Source organism: Rhinolophus sinicus, chromosome 3 (assembly GCF_057876585.1).
Source record: "Rhinolophus sinicus isolate RSI-liver-muscle chromosome 3, RSI-T2T, whole genome shotgun sequence".
Taxonomy (NCBI): domain Eukaryota; kingdom Metazoa; phylum Chordata; class Mammalia; order Chiroptera; family Rhinolophidae; genus Rhinolophus; species Rhinolophus sinicus.
The window spans coordinates 75,891,520-75,913,758 of NC_142503.1; the positions used below are offsets into that span (position 1 = coordinate 75,891,520).

The 22,239-nt window shown below is 40.2% G+C and overlaps 1 protein-coding gene across 2 annotated transcripts in view; it reads right to left on the reverse strand.

Annotated features, from left to right (window-relative positions):
- The window catches only part of EPB41L4A (erythrocyte membrane protein band 4.1 like 4A), a 226,423-nt gene that overhangs the window by 20,555 nt on the left and 183,629 nt on the right, over window positions 1-22,239 (reverse strand). For both annotated transcript variants that reach the window (XM_019727789.3, XM_019727788.3), the window contains exons 16-18: window positions 15,974-16,021; window positions 14,877-14,954; window positions 2,294-2,413 (exon numbers count right to left, since the gene is read on the reverse strand). In XM_019727789.3, coding sequence (XP_019583348.2) covers window positions 2,294-2,413; window positions 14,877-14,954; window positions 15,974-16,021 — 246 coding nt within the window. The remainder of the gene's footprint in view (window positions 1-2,293; window positions 2,414-14,876; window positions 14,955-15,973; window positions 16,022-22,239) is intronic.

The following is a 22,239-nucleotide window of genomic DNA, read 5'->3' on the forward strand; positions in this document are numbered from 1 at the left end:
ATTAAGAGGAGAACAGACATTTGGTATATTCATACAATGAATTATTAATCAAAAATTTTCAATAAGCATTGATATATACACAACATGGCTTAATCTCAAGAACATGTTGAATGAAAGAAGCCAGATTTTAGAAGAGCATATATGGTATAATTACATTTATATGAAGCGCAATAAGAGACAAACACTAGCTGATCTACGACAATGGAAATCAGAACAGTGGTTGCCTATGTGTTTTGGGGACTGGGTAGGAGGAATATGAGAGAACTTTTTTATTCTACATCTTGATTAGCATCATGGATACACTATGTAAACATTTGTCAAATTTTTCTGAATTGTACAATCAAGATGAGAGCATTTCATTGTATGTAAATTTCATCTCATCTTACCCTCAATTAAAAATAAAAAAAGTTTAGGCTGTTAAATGATTCTCAGATCCCTCCACTAAAATGATTAAATTCCTAGGTTCATCTACAAATAATTGTCCTATAATATAATTGGATTGTAGTAACTATAATACGCGACGACATTCTTCTGCTTACCAATTTTACTTATAAATGAATTGTTTCATTTATTTAGTATTACCTCCAATAATCTTTTTTGACTTCCTAAAAATCTCTATATAGGATTTCTCCTAATTTTATTTTATTTTTCCCTTTTTTTAATAAATGAGATTTACTACTGGCATTAAATTGAATTTAGAGTGCTTTAGGAATGATTTAACAAACTGAATGCTATTTTATGATTTAATAATAGGAAGCCACCAGACCTTGTGTCTTACAAGTCCCTTATAGAATAAGATTCCACATGGAACATGGACAGGTAAAAGCCTGGGTACAAAAGGTTTACCCATGACTCTGCCGAGGCCTGATCCTAGGGCTCAGTGCCTTTTCATTAGGGTATCTTCTGGGAGGTCTTGTCTTGATTCATCCAGACCTAAACCTCTGTTTTTAATGGAGTTGGGAAGAGATAGTATTAAAGACAAAGGAAGCTTTTTATTCACTTCTGCTTTAAACTGACCGTTTTAATTCGGTTCCAGCACAAAAACATTATGAATGAATAAATCTGTAAGAGTAGACAGCAGGTCCTCGAATAGCATCGTTTTCGTTATAATGTTCATGAAGTGCCCGAGGAACTTAACTCTACATCAATTAGCCTGTGGTACAAGTCACAGGATCTATCAATAATGTTACGTGAAGACTTACTGTATACTGCTTAGTGTACTTGCAAATTTTCTATTACAAAGGAAACAGACATCACTCATATGAGATACTACGGATTACTATATATATATATATATATATATATATATATATATATATATATATATTCTGGGTTAATTTCTAATTAAAAAGTAAGTAGCTAAGACTGAGAAGCATCTCTTAGAGTCAGGCCTGGTCCTGGGGTGTACCCTGCAGAGTCCTCCCCTGGCCTGTTAAAAGAGTTAGCACCCTCTGCCTGGCTCCTTCAGAGCTACCACCTACCTATATAGTCTGTCTCCAAATCTACTACCAGCACCCTTCCGCCTCCCTGTCTGAGACACTAAGCCCTCCTTCCACTAGTAAGCAGCACCACTCATCTGACTGCCCAGGATCACAAAGGGATGGGTAGTTGGTCCCAGCTCACTTGGAAAAGGGATGTTTTGGGAAGTGGGGTAGGTGAGAGTCTAAATCTGGGCAAGGCACACATTAAAAAAAAAAAACACCTCATATAAACTTTATCAGCTCTAAAAAAAATCAATTTGGGGGACTGGCAATTTCATCATTGTGGGGTAATTGTGCTCACACATGGCATTGCCTAGCAACAGAAGGAGCAAGCAAATCCCACCCTTGGGGTATAATGAATCACTCACTGACTACTGCTCACAAATGGTAATTTGATGGGAAGATATTCACATCTGGTTCACTCGGGAACAAGACTTTAGAGAATCCTGCGGACTCCAACTGAGAGAAGCAGCAGGTATTTCACCAAAAGCCAGGCTCCAGAACAAAGGAAACGATTCCTACTTTTTCAGTCGAATGTATGCTTTTGTTTAAAAACAAAACAAAACATGATTTTGATAGCCTTGTTTTCTGATGACATTTTGGCTTGGCTATGCTCCAACTTCTACATCTTCAGATATAGTTAATAAATGGCACAAATATAAGAAGGTAAATATGACAAATAAACAATGGGGTAATCATGGTTGAACTAAATCACTTTAGGAAGCCTCAAAGAGACAGCCAATTTGCCCTAGAATTCACACGCTACTTCCAGCTCAGTGTTTTGAATTAAGGTACAAAAAGAGTCCACGTACGAGCGAGATCTGTGTCTGGATCGCCTGTTGTTAGGGTCCGCCTGGTTTTTTTCCTTTTGTCTCCTTAATACAGCTTCCCACTGAGGCGCTGAATCAACCATATCGTTCTCCTGCCGTATTCTGAAAAGAAAGGCCATTCATCTAAAGTTAACATCCACACATGTAATACTTTGCTTTTCGGTTCATCCTAAAGTGGCTTTTAAATGATATTAAGAAGTCATCAAATAAGTTATGTAAAAGTTATTAAGAAATGAAAAGCTATTTAAGAAGAAGCAATTTTATAATCACTGAAAGCTAAGAATGGATTAAATGGATTAATAAGTACATACGGATCCATAAGTATATACACACATATACATAAGTATACATAATACTTATACTATACATAAATATGTGAGTATGTATTAGTTATTTTCAGACTTCTCCTGTTAGCTTAAAATTTTCTAAGAAAATGATGTGTCAAACAGAAACTCATTTAAAACATAGTTTTAAGTTCTGGCTAAAAAAAAACAGTAGTGTCTACTATAGGGACAATCTTAAATCATGAAACAAAATCTTTTTTTTTTTAAAACGTGCTAATTAAAACAGCAATAAATAATTTTACATCGAAATACTCTTGTAAAAAAGTCACACTAATTGTAAAGATTTTCATGGACAACAGGTGCCGGATATAATTCCCAGTTTTTAAGATAGAAAACTAGAAGCCCAAAGATCAATTTGGTGGCATCACGCCTGAGCAGCTGACGAGGCATGCGGCATTCTGGCTATGGCTGCTCACAGGCTGAAGGGGAATGACGGCTGAGCACTCAGTGTGGCCAAGGGCCAAGCAGGGATTGAATACGAGGGGACAGGAAATCCAAGTGGGAGGGAACTGGGGAGTATAGGCACCTGCCAGGTGAGGTCACAGGATAATGTTACCAAATCTCATTTTTAAAAAGATGATCCACAAATCTGGGTTTTTTAATTGAACTCTTCCAATTTCTAAGTAATGGCAACCAATTCAGAACATGAAAGTACCTAACAAAACCCATCCCAAACAGTGCAGGAGTTTTGGACTTTCGCTGCATCAAGTCTTTCTAACAAGGAGGATGAGGTGTTCCAAGACAGAGGGGAAGCAAGTACTTAATTAAAGCAAGTGCTTAATTAATGTGCACATACTGTCTGGAATGCACTGTACCAAAACTGGAAGCCATGAGTATTCCTTGCAAAAAGCAAACACCTGTTAACGTGAATATTTAACTTTTAATTTGTGTAAGCCCTTCAGCAAACAGCTCCAGCGAGTTCATTTCACATGCTGATGCTCCCTGGGTGTGGAGTGCAGCAGGAAATCGCAAGGTCATCATCCCACTACTGTGACTGTAGGAGCATAACTGCTTCAAAACAAAAATGAAAAGAACAGGCAAATTTGGAGTCACTTCTCTCCCTGAACAGATGTCTTTTGGTTGCCTTGTTACGGCACTCAGTAGAGACTGTGGCGTGGATGTCTGGATTTACTTATACACGCAAGCCAGGAGACAGGTGGCAAATATTCATTTCACATATAACTTAGAGACAACGGAAGGCAAATTCAAGTTAAAAAGAACAGCACTTTATGAGGAAAAAACGATTTAAGCCTGTCTAGATTAAAGAGGAATTGTGTTAAGTAAAAAATTATCTGTAACACACTTCAAGTCTTTGAACTGTGTATATTTCCTTGCTAACGCTTTCATTTCTAATAATCTATTCGAAAAATGAACAGGATATAGTCATGCCTTGTTAAACAGACTCAATAACATAGTTCCCTCTCTCATGGCATGTACAGAGGAAGTTAAAATTTAACATATACTGCTATGAATCTTAATATTAGGAATAGCAGAATCAAAATACAAGAAGGTATACTATTTGAGGTAGTAAATATTGACCATTCTTTGAAACAAACACTCCCATTTGAAAATGCCATGTGCATGTGTGTATGTGTGTGCATATACACACACATACACACATGTATTTTCAGAGAGAACCTACACCTCTGAACCACCCTATGCATCCTGTGACAGCCCTCTGAGCAATCCTGGACACTCTCGGACTGAGGGATCCAAAGTTAGGAAGAAATAGTCAACGGGAAAATATCAGGCTAGCAAGGAGGCATCTCCCCTGCCTCAGGCACCCACACCTCGCACTGCCCAGGGACAGACATAAAACCCAGGTCTTCTAACTCCTAACCTGGAGTCTGTAGACAGAAAAGGGGCCACATGTTAAACCTCACAAGCTCAAGAGACTGAAAATAACCACGTAGGATGGCATGAACAAAAAAATTCCTAACTAAGATGGGCCATGGCAGGAAGTCACATCCCTGGCCTGTGGCTTCCTTGACAAAGGTCAATCTTTACCTTAAGTGAGCCTGTCTGTCATCTTTTTACATCTAAGATAACATACCCTTGGAACGTAAGAATAATCCGTTTCCCAATCCACCAGGGTGCACAACCCACCACACCAGAGCAGGAAATTACAAAATCCCTCATTGTTATCTTGTTCCCCAAATACGATCTCTATGTGCTGTAAAATGCTATTCACTATCCTGTACCCACCAATGTAAAAGTGTGTGTCTCTCTGTTTTGCTTTTTATGCAATTCCAGAAATTTCCCCGTTTTGCTTTCTCCCACCCCGTTAATCTACAACCAGTGGATTTCATGTGACCTTCTTCCTTTGATTCTAATGTATAAAATAAGTTGCAAAACGGCCATTTTCTGGTGCATTTTCTCAATCTGTCGAGACTTTGCTTCCCGGCAACTGTCGTCAGTTTGGCTCAAATAAACTCTTCTAGGCTTTCTTTTAGGCTGGATGGTTTTTTGTTGACAAGACTTTTAGACTATTGCTTTCATTCTGAAATAAATCACTGCATAGTTCATGGGAGGACTAAATTTCGCAATGTTAATTTTTTAATCAGGAAATCAGCATCGTTAAATATTTCAGAGAGAGCAAACCTATGAGCAAGGCTGAGTGAGGCCTGACTTAGGCAAATACACTTTCCCTGGAGGACAGATGTTTAAAAGGAAGCACAATTCATGTATGTGCATTCTCTGCCGTGGAATTTAGCAGGTTACCTTCATACTCAAACTTGACCCTGATGGTAAGAAATGAAAACTCCTGAGACATGAGCACACAGAGTTCCTGGAGCTTGCTAGTAATAAGAGCTACACCAGAAAGCATTTCAGACTATGGCGTGTACCTTTAACTTTTGGCTAACAGTCTAAAGTGAGGGTCGTGAAACGCTGTCAGTTAATATCCTGCAACCCACATGTTTCAAAGACAGATGCCCTCTGATGGTGATACTGTTTCATAAATAATCTAACAAGGTGCATTAAAAATGCAAGGCTCATTGGAGAGTCACAACAGAAGCACATCTGCCTGAGTGATGGTTGTGTGGCTGCCTTAGTCAGTAATGACGTTTGAAATTACACCCTTACAAAAGGCCTTGAGTTAATGGTCCCTCATTACAAGAACGAAAGTGTAATTTCTTCCATCGATGAATTGCTCCAGAAAATACAGGTGCTACGCGGAAAGGAAAAATATAAGCCCTAGAAGAATATTGTAACACACAGGTGCTTAGGAGGCAGGAGTTGACTGTGTATGTATGAGTGAATAGAAATCTTCAGATGTAAACGATGTCTCCTCTAATGCTTCTGCTTTCTAAGTCCCATTTAGCCTTAGGTGTGGGATATACAAGTGTTGTTTTTGCTTCTTTCCTGCTATACTTTAATTTTGATGTTGGGATTTACATTAAGAAGAACAGAAACACTGCAAGCATTATATGGACCTTTTAAAAAGTCAAAATGTGTTCTCACGTCACAGTCAAGGAAGTCGCAAGGGGGAAAAATGGGTCCATTGTAAAAATTATGTTGGGGATAAATTCATTTTCTAACACTGCATTTAAAGTGAACCTCAAAAATGCTAAATGTCTCTTTCCTGTATCCTTACATGTAATAACCATATATCTTATCACATTTTGTTTATTTCCTCATCTACAACAATGGAGAGTTAATAGTTGAGGTAGGAAGCTTAATCATAACACAACTTTTGCTTTTTAACATATATAGAAGAGGGTTGCTTCAGAATAGAATATATTTCAATGATGTTTCAGAAAGGAGAATTCTAATATATTTCCTCCATCGCCCACCAAACCTTTCCAGACTATGCATGCAATTTAGATTTTAACTGCATTTGACACTTAATTAAAGTTTGCAAAAGGTTTTGAAGATGAAATGCCATATAATCGTACGGTAACAATAATGAAGATAATGACCACTCCTAGTCTCTTCTTTCCTGCCTTCCCAATTATAGTTCTGTCTCTTCTGCAGAATCCTTCAAATTAAATGAATTCTTACACAAATCCCTGTGGGCTTTTCTTTGCCTTCTACCTTTTACCCAGGCAGTTTTGTTCCTAATAGGACCTTCCTTTATACCGGTTCTCAATTCACTTCTCATTCACGGAGATCAACACCATGGTTAATGCTGAACCTGAGACACCTTACAGAGCAAATGCATAATGAAGCTTCAAGATGATCTGAGCCAACCACAACCCTCCTGAGCTCCGCCTGGCCCCAACTCTGCTATTAGCTGGGCAACTTGCTTATCTTCTTTGGTCAGGCCTCTGACCAAAGTTTTTTCATCCACCGAATTACTGTGAAGATCCTTTGCAACTTTCAAAAGCCATGTTTTTTCTATTTGGATTTTATTTGCAAGCCAGTTAAGACACATTGAAACAGGGTGGCCGGATGGCTCAGTTGGTTAGAGCGCCAGTTCAATTCCCGCATGGGATGGTGGGATGCGCCCCCTGCAACTAAAGATTGAAAACGGTGACTGGACTTGGAGCTGAACTATACGCTCCACAACTAGATTGAAGGACAACAACTTGGAGCTTATGGGGCCCTGGAGAAACACACTGCCCCCTAATATTCCCCAATAAAATTAAAAAAAAAAAAAAAAAAAAAAAGACACACTGAAACAAACCTCTACTCTTCAGCTATAGCACAGCTTTCCAGACAATTGCTTCATATAGTCACTCCATTGCTAATATTAAGCCTGCAGGTCCCAACTGATTGTAGACTTGTGTTTCTCATCAACTGCACTCATTTTTGGATCACCTGCTATAAACCAATCTTTCTTTTTTTTTCTTTTTCAGTAGTTTTTCTTCCCTAGGGAAATTTATGTTGGTTCCAGGCATCTGTCAACATACTCCCTGAAGACCAGCAGGCAAAAAATTCATTTGCTTTTCCCAGCCTTCCCCGTCCATCAATAAATTATTCTTATTTGCTCTTAAAGGTAGCTTCTGTCTCTTCCACTTACTCTTTATGCTCTCCCTACAAAATTGGCTACCTTTGGTGCAATTTCCCTTTCAAACTCCCCTTCTGTTTTCCTAATTTTTCAACATGCTTCGCTCTCACTCAGTAATCTCCTGGCACTCCTCAGTTGCTGCAGCTTTGCACTTCCAGTTATCTTTGTCAACTTTGATTATGCTCTGGAAGCCCTAAATCATCCATATCAAATGTCTAAATCTTGAGATGATTTACTAAAGTGGAAATTAGAAACCCTTGCAATCTGTAGCATGGTGAACATTATCTGTTTCCATTGGCTCTGTATGAACTGCTCTCTCCAGACCCACAATTTTCACCTAGTTTGCAGCCCTTACCTAAATCAGAAGCAGGGCAAGAATGTTTGCAAGAAAACAGTTACCTATTTTCAGGCTATCTGGAAGAAACGCCCCCACTGGTTTAAGCTTGCTATCACCCAAAACACACTTTTTTAGCCTAGGGCATGGGAACAATAAAGTTGTTTCATTTTTTTTTTTTTTTTAAACCACTCTAACAACAACAAAACCCTACCAAAATCATGATCACCTAGATTTGCCCTATTTAGATGTTTTGTCCCTGCTAGTTGCAGTGCCACAGAGGACAGTTTCTTCTTTTTATTTTTTTTTAAGAAAAATAATTTTTAAGACCTTGCAGAACATATTTAACATATTTAAAACCATCTTAATCCATTATGCAGATACAGATTCTACAAGACATCTACAAGGCAGAAGGAAACAAACAACATTTGTGGCAGCGCCAATTCATGTTAGAAACACTGACATCCTTTTTGTTAAAGGGAGCTGGGCCCCCTTTTACAGATACAAAAGGGACTTCAGCTAACAAGGAGCAGTGCTGACTGTTCTCATGAAGCTAAGAGTACCTGCCTATGCGTGAGCACTTTCTGCTTTTCAAAGCACATCCATTATCTCCTGGATATTTACAAACCTCCTAGACACAGAGCTCTTCAAAGCAGGGTCAAATGCAACTTCCTAGCGTAGGCTCCCTACTTCTTTGTTCCGTGGTCTATTGCCCTGGCATGGGCACACATGGGCACACACACAGCCTCACATAACTCATGTATCTGTGATGCAAACATCCCAGAATTAGGGAAAGGTCCAGTCTCCTGTTGCCAATTTACTCTTGTCCTGCTCTTACCCCAGATTCTCTCATTTCTCTTAACTCTCTTAATCCTGGCCAAGCTCCAGAGTTACCTTCACTTTTATGCTTATGCGAAAAAACACCATACTGCTTCTCTGAGTCACTGCCCCCACTCCCTCCAAATCTCCCACTTCAAAATCCTAAAAGCCTAGCCACACATCAAAGCTAATGACTGAGTAATCCACAGATTCTCCCTGGTGAATGCTCAAAGGACTGCTGATTTTCATCAATAGCACAAAGGATGTTTCACAGACTGGTTTCTTTGAATGTGAAGAATGTTTTATTAAGCTCCAGGTATTTTCAGGGACAACTGGTCTGTGAAAGGTAGCATGGCCCATAGGCCACGAATTTAATCAAACTTCTAGAGACAAGCTGGCTGATCCTTCTGATCTTAGGTACAAGATTCAAAATTCTAACTAGTGGAAACTAATACAGTCTAATAATATTCATATAGATCATTAACTTCATACTCCTTGCACTTGGTAGGTTCCCAATCTAATGAATTTAATTGAACCAACTTCCAGAAATCGGTATAGCAAAATGATCTCTACAGAAAATTTAAGCATTTTAGTTTTTAAACCTACCAGTGAACTGAATTACCAATTTCATTTCCCAATATCAATCTGTTCCTTCACTATTTAAATAATAACCGTAACTTTTTTTTTGGGGGGGGTCACACAGATACCCACTTAAGAACCTGATAAAAGCTACAGACCCTATCACCATAAAACTGAACACTTGGAAACACAGAAGTTCACAAACAATTTCATGGGGTTATGAGACCCCTAAAACCTATCCATGAATCAGAGGATAAAAATGACTGGTCTAAAAATACAAATGTGTAAAGGTAGGGAAGGTGGAAGAATGGAAGACAGAACAAAAAAAAAAAGTGGAAAAAGCTGGAAAGGGGATGGAAGATAGGTGGGACAGGCAAAAAGAAGTGGCAGTAACTACAAAATTAGATCTCATACTGTGTGGTTTTATACACAAAAGTGCTCTCACCTCTTATATTTCATTTGATCTTTACAGTAAGTCATTGAACAAATAGGTCATATTACACCCCACTTTAAAAATGAGAAAATTCAGATTTAAATTGGTTAAAAGCGTTGCTCACGGTGAAATATATCAGTACATGGCAGAAGCAAGATCCTGACCCACTTCACTGTATTCATCTTTTTTTGCTTTTGTTTTTTTGACACATCATTGACTTCTTTTAAGTATAGATGGAATTCAGAAAAGGCTAAAGAAAGGAAGGAGTAGGAAAGAAGCTAGGGGGAAAAAAGAGAAAGGACCTGGGTAAGGAAAAATAATGTGATAGATTAAAAAGGGAGTCCAGAGAATCGAGAAGATGGGGACATAAGCAGAGTAGCGTGCTAAGGGGGAAATAAGGACTTTCTGTCATCTTAGATGTTGTAACAAGAAACTGTGCTCTAGCTTCCAGCTTTTTATAAAAAGAGAGTAAAAAACTCTCTTCTCAAATATCAGAACTGCAATCTTGAGTTCTCTGTTGTTTAAGTCACATATTTCCATATCTTGAAGTTCCTTTTCTGGAGACTTTTCACTTTCTTTCTGAGCTGTCTTGTTGCTTTGGTTATTCATGGCAATTACGGATTTATTATTTCTCTCCTAGACATCTGCAGGAGTGGATTTTGCAACAGGTTGATAGGAAGAGGTCTTTCTTTTGTTTTCTAGTACTTGTTGGTAGAATGTTTTATTTTCTCTCCGACTGCAGTCTTTTTTTCTCTCTCACAGGGTAGTGCTATGATTTCTCTGCACTATTCCAGCTTCTCACACAATGGGGGGATTCCCTGGGAGACGGGTTTCTCCTCTGTTCATAGTTCGCCTGGGTCACAGGGCGCAGTGTCCCGGTGGGTATGTGGAGAGCTTTTGAAGTTCCGAAGCTCTTCCAGCTCCAGATTCAGAGCCCATATGTTTCAGCAGTTCTGTTTACTCCTGCAGGGATCCGCCCAGATAGGTGGGGTCAGGGGCAGGGTGAGTTGTGAGAGGTGGCCCAGAGCAATGGTGGGACCACCACCACAGCCGGTCCTGCTTCCACAGCTCCCTCCCTTTGCCAGAACTAGTTGGGCTGCGAATCTGTGTCTGTGGTCCACAGTTCTCAGAACAGCAAATATTCTGTTCTTTTGATCTGACACAGCTACTGTTCTGCTTCTAGCACCGGGCAGGTGTGGGTGGGGCAAGCTCTGGGAGGGTCGGGAGGGTGCGGCTAGTCTCAGTGCCTAAGGCTTCCGTTCTCTGCTCGGCAGTGAGGGCTTAAACCACCGTTTTCAGCCTTCTTCCCTCAGTCTTTGCTCCAAGGTCTCTGCCGTGAGCGTTGGGTTCAGCCGTGTTATATGCTGTCCACTCAGCCCTGTGGGCCATAAGCGGAGCCCTAGCAGTCCGAGTTCTTCCCTCTCCCGCAGCTGTGGTGGTTCCGGGAAGCAGTGAGCTCGGAGCACTGAGATAGGTCTGCGTCCTGCGCCCGCGCGGCTCCGTCTCCGTACTTCTCCCTTCCCTCCTCCCCGATCGCGCAATTCGCCCACCTTTAGGTGAATTCAGTAGTGGGCCTCTTCATCTTGCCTGTCTGCTGTGCAGGGTGTCCTTTGTGAAGTTATTGTTGTTCGATTCGTTGTAAATTCCAGGGGAGCTTTACAGAGGCTCACCTCACGCCGCCATTTTGATGACTAGATCTCAAATATCAAAATTTAGAAAACTGTAGGATACTCATCCAGATGATGAAAATAGTAAAGAAAGAACAACTAAAGTAGAAAGGGGTAAACAAAGACATAAACCAATACCCCCCGAATAGGAGGAGGCTGAGGTCTACTGGTGTTGGAGGAAACCATGTAGAATAAAACCCTATAGTTAATGCACAACTGACCAAGGAACCCTCAGACATGTCACCTCAACAGGTCTGGACACAAAGGTGAGAGAGGGATCCTTATCTACAGTGACACTTCTCGAAAACTGAAACTATTCCAGAACCCTTGTTTCTATAATATTAGCCTTCCAGACTTGATGTGGATTATGACTTTGTTTTTAATGGTTGTTAGAAGCCACAGCTACTGCTTCAGATAAAGTTGATTTGTAAACGTTGCTTTACCTTTTGCTTCCCCTCAAACAAAGTGAGAGGTGTTTAAATTGTTATCCATGACAATGGCAAAGCCACTTAAGCTCCAGTGGGTAGACTTTGTGAAAAGAGTATTTCTACAGAGTGGCTGAAACTTAACAGGAAAGATGTCCTTATGTTTGGGGGGAAAAAAACACAATTCAGCAGGAGGAGTGGCAAAGAGAACAACATCCTCAAGACCTCATGTAATCCCCAGAAAGTAAACCCATCTGACTGTCCAGAGTTCCACTGGACAGACACATCATAGGCTTCAAAACAGAGTTTGAAAAGCAAATCTGCACAGTCTTTACCCCTCTGCCTCAGGCTCCAGGTCCCAACGGGAGATGGGCAAGCAGGCTGTGTGGTGTGCAGGCTCTGGTTTTGAAAGTGATGAAGCATCCAGGGCTGAATTTAGAGGCCTGCTGGCAGGAAGTAGAACATTAGCATGTTCAAGATGCAGCTTGTCCCATTCTACAGTTACAAGAGTCCTTCAATGAAAGCACAGAGGATGCTGTGGAGACCTTGCCTCGGTCACATTGTCGCTGACATAAGGGAGGACAGATGAAGTTGAAGAGATGCATTCTCTCAGCCTCCTAAAAACAGAGGCTTTTGCACAAGGAGTAAGTCAAATATCAGGAGACACCCCCTGATCACAGACAGAAGACATTGGGACATGTAGCAGGGCTACAGTTTATATATTCAGACCTAGGCATCCTGATGCAGAATGAGTGGGTTCTGGCAAAGTTTAAAAGGCTAATAATGAGGTGGAGGGGTTAGTGGCAGCATGGCATAATAGCCAAGTGGCACCCAGAGGCAGTCATGTGTTTGCAGCCTCTACCTGCACTCACTGTTGCCTGCTGCACGAGAATTTTCAGGAGTGAGGACTGGAACTGGAAGACATACATATTTCTTCCTCTGCTCACTTTTTGCTATGCCCCTAAGAGCTAGACTCTAGACCTTACCTTCTGCAGACACAGGCAACTTATGAAACCCTAGAGCAATATTTCTGCAGGTAAAAATAAATGAGTCTGAAAGCCTTTGTGTCAGAGTGTATTTGGAAAGTGATTTCTCGTTAATAGCCTTACAAAATGCATTAGCATTTAAACATTCAGAACCACCATCATTCTAACACATACTATTTATACAATACAAAGAAATCCAACCTTAGAAAATGTTCACGGGGAGGGGTAGGGGTGAAACTATTGAGGGAGAAAACACATACAAGGAATCCTGAAGCCAATGCAACTAGATCAGTAATGAGCTATTGAAGGATTTGTTGGCAACCTTGACAAAGTGTTTCATTTTGAACAGCAAATGTCACCACGGGCACACCCCTCCCCCCCCCACCCCGCCAAAGACATTGTTTAAACAGGCCACCTTCTGAGAAGTTGAGACCAGAGTACCTATGAGCACAATTTAGAATACACCAAGCCAAACAGAAAAATATTTGTTAAGATACTGGCTTGATCAATAAGTACAGATGGGGGGGATTGGTTGTTTGTTTTGCATTGTTTGTGCAGATACTGACTTTTAGAGCAGGAAGAGGGCACTCAGGGAGAGCTGCCCTCCACACTTGGGTTTTTACAGATGAAGAAACTGAAATAATTGCCTTGAGAAGAGTGTCATAACACACCTCTATGTAGTGTGAATCCAGCCCCTAAGAAGGCTCCACAGACAAAGCTTCCTAAGAAAATGGTCCACTGTCACAATGCTGTCTGGGCTATTATTACACAGGCTTTGTAGTTAGAGAGGGAGGCTGATTCAGTGTGTGCCAAGCACAAGGGCTCCAAGCACGAAAGAAGGACCTTGAAGATTATCTCATCCAACTTCCTCATTTTACAGAAGAGAAAAAGACGACCCAGAAAAGGAAAAGCAAAGAGGTCAGAGTTCCACATCAGGTAAGAGCAGGTTTCCAACAGTAACACCACTGACATATTTTTGGACCAGATACTTCTTTGTTGTGGGGGGCTGGCCTATGCATTGTAGGATGTTTAGCAGCATCCCTGGCCAGTAGCGATCCCCCCACCCAAGTGTAACAACCACAAGTGTCTCAAAACAATATCAAATATCCTTGGGGGGTGGAGGGGGAGGACAAAATTGCCCTCGGGGTAGAACCACTGGATTAGAAACTGGTCCAACCAGCAACCAAATCCCTCTCACTCCCAACCTGGTGCTTTTTCACTATGTGAACACTTGTTTTCAAGTATTTTGTAACCAGGGAGAACTGATTAATGTATTAAGACATAACTAATACTGGGGAGGCCGGTTAGCTCAGTTGGTTAGAGCGCGGTGCTCTTAATAACAAGGTTGACAGTTCGATCCCCATATGGGCCACTGTGAGCTGCGCCCTCCACAACTAGACTAAAACAACTACTTGACTTGGAGCTGATGGGTCCTGGAAAAACGCACTTAAAATTTTTTTAAAAAGATAAAACTAATACTGATCCCATATCAAATGATGTTATTTACAAGCTCTTAAAAATGAGTCTTAAAGATATGAACAACTGACTACATTTCCCTACCTAATGGTGTGTGCCAGACATGAATATAAATACATATTTGCATGGACCTATACATGAAGTTGAAACTGTGGAATCTATGAAACAATGAGTCTCTTGTTTTTGGTTGAGTAAAATATAGTAATGTCATGTTAAAAGACACTTCAGGGAGAAAGCCCTCTACCAGCAGTAAAATTTCTTACCACCCTTAGACAAATTCAATACACGTTGCACCTAAATACAGATTATCTCTTTTTTTTAATTAACAAGAAGGAACCTCATTGTCGAGTTGTTTAATCATCTTATTATAAAGATAAGAAACTCAGTTCAAAGAGCTGAGGTTTCCTAAAATACTTCAAAGTACTGCCAGATTCCTTCTTAAACACAGATGAGAAAATCGGGCTTAAAAATAAATTAGGACACCCAGCTTTTACCACCAACAGCAGCGTCTGATTTTGGAGTTCCAGTTAACTATAATATTCCAATATTACCTGTTTCTCTTTTTCCGGTGTTCTCTATTAGAATTTTCTGATTCACTACCACTGCTTGTGTTACAGCGTGAGCGCGACCTGAAGACAAAATGAGAGAAAAAGAAAAACCCACATTTATGATAAATGAAACATTTCAGAAAGGTTCATGTCGGTTCTTTGGAATGAATTTGATAGTACAATTACTAATCTGAGCATACATATTATCCCTCCCCCAGTCACTATTTCATAATTCAGCCAGACATCTGGAAGAGTCTAAAGAAACATGAAAGGAGATTCAGGTAAATGTCTCCATACTCCCGGAAAGGACCACAACATCAAGCACTTCCAACAGAAGTCTGACATGACAAAGCAATAAGCCCACAGGGTGGACTAAACATGGACACAAAATCCTGTCACACTGTCAACCCCCCACCCCACATCGAGAGAAGTACAGTTTATTTCCCTTCCCTTGAATTTGCCCTGGTCCTATGGCTGATTTTTATCAATAGAATGAGGTGGAAGGGATACTCTGCCAGTTCCTGGACTATCTCTTAACAGGGCTGAGAGCTGCTTCCTCCCAGCCACCATATAAAGAAGCCTAGGCTAGCCATGGAGAGAGGGAGGCCCCAGGCCCCCAGCCACTCTGCCAAGACACCAAACATGATGGAGAAAGGTCTTGACTAATCCAATCTCAGCCACCATCTGAATGCAGCTTTATCTGATACTAGCAAGACCAGTTAAAGAACTGCCTGTTCAATCAACAGAATTATAAAAGAGATATATGGTTGTTATTGCTTTAAAAGCCACCAAATTTGGGGGTGGTTTTAATGTAGCAATTAATAACCGAGATAGCTCCTCTAAGATACAAAGGAGCAGAAAAAAAGAAAATGGTAAGGATGCTACAGAATGGAAGACTGAGAACCAGATGAAGCCAAAACTGGTATTAGAAAGTGAAAAAAGAATTTTATAATACTCTGAAAGTAGCCAGTAATAAAACAAAGAAAAAAATGCCCTACTCTTGCCTCAACTCTGAGCTATGCTAATCTGCTAATCCTTCCTCCCTCTCCCTGACTCTCCTGTTCCAATTTTGGGTCTTTTTTTTTTTTTTTTTTTTTTACCTCCTCCTTTGCTTTAGATCCGAGTCTTCACCACTGTTATGGACTTTCCTATAGGGAAAAACAAAAAACAAAAAAACAAACAAGGAAGACATTCAAGAAAATGAAAATTATCAACTGGCTTTTAAAAAGCATACCAAAACAAGTTCCACTTCAGTTAATGCATATCTGTTATGTATTCATTTGTTCACCAAACATTTAAGTCACACATACATGCCAGGCCCAGAAATATAACCTAACACCAACTGGCCTCAAGAAGCCAGCAATCTAGTGGCGGCTGCAAGCAGTCTACAAATAACAATGCGCACCATGTCTGTTCAATTCCATTCACCCAATGATGGCGTTACTCTGCAGTTCCTAGGTCTGCGATTCACCAGCCGCGTTCTGCTGTAACTTGATGTCAGCTCTCATTCGGATGCCCTTTCCTCCCTGGCCGCCCAGTCCTTCTCCTTTTTCCTAATAAACTCACCATCATGCAGCAACCCGCATCATGGTCACACTCTAGACGTTACCACCATCAGGAACCACCTCCAAACACTCTGCTTTCTCACCACAATCTCCTCTCCTTCCTGCTTGCCACTCCTGTTCACCTTCAAAAAGCTTCAACATGGCCTTCTGGCTAAATGTGCAGGCTCTGGAGCCAAACAGCCTGACCATGAACCCCTTCTCCTCTCCTGAAGAGTTGTGTGAGTGAAACACAGTACTTCTCAGTTTTACTAGAACCTCCCACAAACGGTTCTTAGGAGGATAAAATGAATTATACATTTAAAATGCATAGAATAGGACCTGGCCCATTCTAAGCACTCAATGTATGTTAGCTATTACTATTATTGCTTATGCAACCACTTCCATTCCATCTTCCTTTCACCTCCAGAATACTACTTGTCTATGGACCTTGCAACTTTCCATCAGCTCCTCACCTTTCTCCTTTCCCTCCCTGACTCACTGTAGATTCCTGTCATCTCAGTAGCATGCATGCCGGTACTCAAAACTTCCTCCAACTCTCTGGTTTGTGTTCAGTATTTTTGGCAAGACCCCACGCATGGCTGAATCCAACTATCCAGGTTTCTGAGCTGGCCCTCAACAGCTGGCTGAGCAGTACCAGACAGAGTTACACAAAAAGCATATTAGTTACACTAGAAATTCATGTTCATAAGCCACAGTGGACCCACAACATGGCCCAGCAATCCTACCACCCTTCTCTGATCTAGGTACTCTATTGCTGCAAAGCAGTTTTAAACTCTTTTCACTTTGCAGCCCTCTGATACACTGTACCTCTGCTTCAGCAGATGACTGTTTTCTCCTTCCAAAGAAAAAGTGGCCATCAGATGGTAATTCTTTCATTTTCCTGGCACCCAAAATAAAATTTACCAGCATCTCCGTCTCTGTTATTTACAGATCTGTCCTTACAACTAAGGTCAGTCCCTCTGCCTGTGCTATGAAGGTCCCATCACCTCTGGTCTTCTCAATGACTTTCATTAAGTACCCTCCTACCTCTCATATAGTCAACTTGTCCTCATAGAAAATTCTGTTACCAGCTTTTCACATTCTCAAGTCTCTCCTATTTAAACACACACACACACACACACACACACACACGCCCCTACTTGACTCCACACATCCCCTTCATCTCCTGCCCAGTCTGTCCTTTATAATTCAAAGCCAAACTCCACGGTGTCTAAGCCCCTTGTCTCCATTCCCTTCCTCTTTATTATATGTGCCTTCACACTCTGGTCAGGGCACAAACGGCTCCTTAAAGCCACCATCATAACTTACATTCCCCCATTTCTTCAGTACACTTACATCAAATAAATGACTTGATATGTCTCTGTCCTTACACCACATTTCTGGATAACTATTTAGTATAAACACAACTATTAAATATTGTTCACAGATAATCTATATAGTGTTCAAGAAATACAATTCTATTCTTGCACAGGTTTTACAATTCTCTTAGAGATGAAAATTGCTTAGTTTTCTATGTAGCTGTTGGTTGCTTAGTTTTCTTTGTGCTTATTACTAATTCTTCGTCCAAACTCTCTGAGACAGCTGCAAAACCCCTCCCGAGATGGATGAATACTCAAATAATTTACAAGTTCCATTTACATCCCTCCTGAAGCCCTCTGCCCGCAGGCTCTCATCTGGATGGTCTCTTGTCTAGTGCTTTGACAGATGTCACTTTAATTAGCTCCCTTCACCATGACCCAGGGAATTCGTTTTACTTCTTTATATGATGAATACCATATTTCCAGGTCTCATGGCTTCTTGTTGCAGTTTTGGTGGAACGTAACTTCCAGTTGTTAACAGGGAAAATATGCATGGCAGGAACATTTTTTGAGAGCTGGAATTTTTGAAAATCTATTTATTCTATACATATAATTTATCTGGGCATAAAAATCCTAAATTCAAAATAATCTTCCTTCAGCATTTTGAAGTCAATGCTTCATTTTTATTTTTCTCTCTGATATTGCTGTTAAGCAGTTCAATGCCACAATTCTGACTTGTCACCATTTGTGCATGGGCTTTTTTCTTTCTCTCTTTTTTCCCCCCTATTTCTCCCCCACTCCAAGTTTTAAAAATTCTTTCTTAATCTGTAATGTTTTGAAATTTAATTATAATGGATGTTGGTATGGATCTAATTTTTCAATCTATTATGCTAAACTTAGCTTAGTGGGTTCTCTATAAAGTTGGATCATTCAGTTTTGGAATATTTTCTTGTATTATTTCTGTAATAGTTTCCTCTCCTGCATTTTCTGGGGGTTTTGCCTTAGAAATTTCATTCATTGAATGTTTGATATCCAGGTTTGAAAATTTTTTATCCTTATTTCCATATACTTGTTTTGTTTTTGTTCTACTTTGGGGAAGGTTTCCTTAACTTTATCTTCCAACCCTTCTACTGATTATTTTAAATTCTGCCTCATTAATCGAAAGTCTAAGAACTCTTAGCCTTCACTTTTGATATCAAATTTTTCATTGTTCCAAAGATGATAATTATACTTTAAACATTTTTTTCTTTGTTTCTTATATAGTCTCTATTTCCTATGAGTCCCCCACCCACACATACAAAATTCCTAAATATTTGTTTCAGTCTTTAGCTTTCCAAACCGAAGTTATCCTCAAATGACAGGGATTACAGCTCTCTCTTCATATTTAAGCATTAGGCATAAAGAAACACAGAAACTTCTGGATGGCAAGCATGTTAACAGATGGCTCCACTGTCATGTGGAGCAAAGCAGTGTGGGTAGTTTCAACCATTTCATTTGAGGATCCTTTGAAAGTTGGTATCTGTAGGTTTTTCCTCTTGTATCTGTCCATTTCTTACAATGAGATTCCCTAATCTCATGCCTGGGAGCTACAAGCCTGGCTTCTAGCTTTCTGGGAATGAAGAGAGAAGGGAACCGTTTAGTAAGCAGATTTTTCACTCTCTTGATTTTTTTCCCTATGGCCACAATTTCTCTTTTTTACAAAGCTAATCCTCTTCAACTAAGCCAGATAAATGCTAGAGTTTCTCACAGCTCTGTCTTTGTCTTTGCATTCTATCTAAACTATCTATCTAAACAGCCCCATCTCTATTTCATATTTCATTTAACATCTTTAAGAAATTTGTATTTCAGTCCAGACAGCTAATCCAGCTCCTGACTTATATCCAACAATCCTTGTGACTCCTACACTTGAACTTCTCAAAGGTACCACAAATTCAACATAACCCAAACCCAAACAGTTGTCCCTTTCAAACCTTTAAAGTCCTGGTGATTCTTATTTCAGAGCATCGCACTTTAATTCATGAAACTGTACAAGCCTAAATTTCATTCTTGACATCTGTTGCTCCTTCACCATCATACTGACCCTTCTAGCCCTATTGATTTTACCTCCCGATAGGTCTTGAAATCACTCACTTCCATATCACCACTTTGGCTCTAGCTCCCATTCTCTTTTGCCAGGACTCATATGATAGCCGGCTCCATGGTCTGTTTCCATCCTCTTCTACCTTTTCTCCATGGAACAGTAAGTATCATCTTAACACTATAAACGTGACCTTGTTATCACCCTTTCTAAAAACGACTTGTCTAATGACCAAAATCCTCAACAAGGCTCAGGTGTGTAATGAGGTCGAGCCCCATCTTTCTCTCTGGGCTTATTTCTAACACTTTTCTATTCACTCTCAATGCTTGAGCAACACTGGCCTTTTATCATTTTCATGAATTCTCCCCTCTCCCATCCATCCCAAGGCCTCTACAGAGGCTAGCCTCGCTACCTCTCTCTGCCTGCTCTTGTCTCAGATTCCAGCTCCAGCATCCAGCCTCAGGGAACCCTCCCCAACCTCCTTGACTCAGCAGCTCGGCAAAACTTCCCATAATAGTGCTGGTTACACAGGTGTTTGGATGGTAAAAAATCATCAAGCAGTTATTCTCATGTGTAATTTTCTGTATGCATGTTAGGTTTTCATAATTTTTTAAAATCCCCCTAAGTATAACTCTCCTTCAAGAACATATAAAAGTCATAACTGTACATGCATTTTTGTGATTTGTATATTTCTTCTCTAACAAATTGTAAGCTCCCAAAGGGCAGAGACTTTCTCTAGTGCTATTTCACAGAGTCGCATAAAGTAGGCACTCAATAAATATTTTTCAGTGTAAAGATGAGTGAGGATGAAAATAAATTATACTGCCAGAAAGTATGCTGTCTTTCTTTTTCCAGAACAGGAATGCTTAAACAAGTAGGCTTCAGGGTCTCCATGAACCTTGAAAATTACATGGAGTTTGTATGTGTATCTTATTATGTAGCCCTCCCCACCTCAAGGAATGAATTCTATCACCCAAAAAGGTTAAGGACCAATGTTCTAGATTCTGCCAGAATTTGACAGATGTATCTATCTAATGACAAACAACTGGCAAAATGTGAAATCTTGATATCTTTTGCAAAACATGTTATCCTGGCATCCATTACAAAATAGAATTTCCTATTATTAAATTTAACGTCCTTGAGATTCTTCCATGCTGACGACAAATCTCAGTTTTAAGTGTCAGAGTTAATCCATCTACGTAGGGATTTGTGCCCAGGGCAAGGTAAATATGTGTGAAGATAAAACAAGACTGACAAGGACAGAGACGTTTATTTATAAGCTGTTTATAGTGACAAGAAACAAATAATGAGCTTTAGCTCTTCCACAGCAATGGCTAGACTCCTCAAAACACACATGCCGAATAAGAGACCTTTCAAGTGACACACAGAACCAGACAGAAGGCTCTGTGGCTGCTCAGACCAAAATCAAAATGGTCTTTCTCCTGGATGGTGCCAATGAAAGGATCCTGTAACCACTCAACACAATTACTTCTCTGTATTTCACAGGGAGCCAACAGAAAATGTATCTCAACATAGAAGCCATTAAGTCTGGATTTGAGAATGTATATGCTCCAAACTATTTCAAGCATTTAGTTTGAAAAAAAAAATAATAATGTAAATTTTGGTACTTTTTAGCAAAACTTGATAAATTCATTTTTTAATATATTAAAATCAAAATGACCATCTATTCAACGTTATTACTTTATTTAGGGAATGACGACAAAATACATTAATAATTAAGTTTGAAAAACTGTAAAAATCCTATCTAACAATAATCATAAAGTGCTAAATTCTTAATATATTTATTGATTGTCCCTACCCACCCTCCCCCCACAACACACATGTACACACAAATGCACTTTAAAACATTTCCTAGTAGTGTTGTCCAAGCTGAACCTCTCCTTCACAGCAGAGGAGGGCAGAAAATCTTTCCCCCTGCCTTATTTAAATGAGGTTCATTATCTCTGCCTTTTTCAGATGTACAGACCTGAATCCAAATCCCAGATGTGTTACAAAGGACAGTTACCATCATGTACTCGAGCCTCAGTTTTCTCAGCTGTTAAAGTGAGATGACCATGCTGGGCCAGGCACTTTCCATCGGTACTTAGACCCATCCCAACCCATCTATCACCTTCCTGGGACTGCCAAGACTAGATACCTGAAAATTACATTTTTCTGGACTCTTTTGCCAACTGAGTTCCACTTAGAGTCACTCAGGTGAGATTTAAGGCAGGAGAAGAGGGGAAGCAATTGTGCTTCTGGCAGTAGCTGTGGCATCCATACTGCACACCTGAGAAGTGGGGGGGTCCACAGCGTTAGCTATGGTGGTGGTACCTCCAGCAGTGGGAGCCAAGAGTCGTTCCTACAGTGCTGGTGCCAAAAGCAATGTCATCAGTAAGCACAGGCGCATGAGGGCCAGCTCAAAG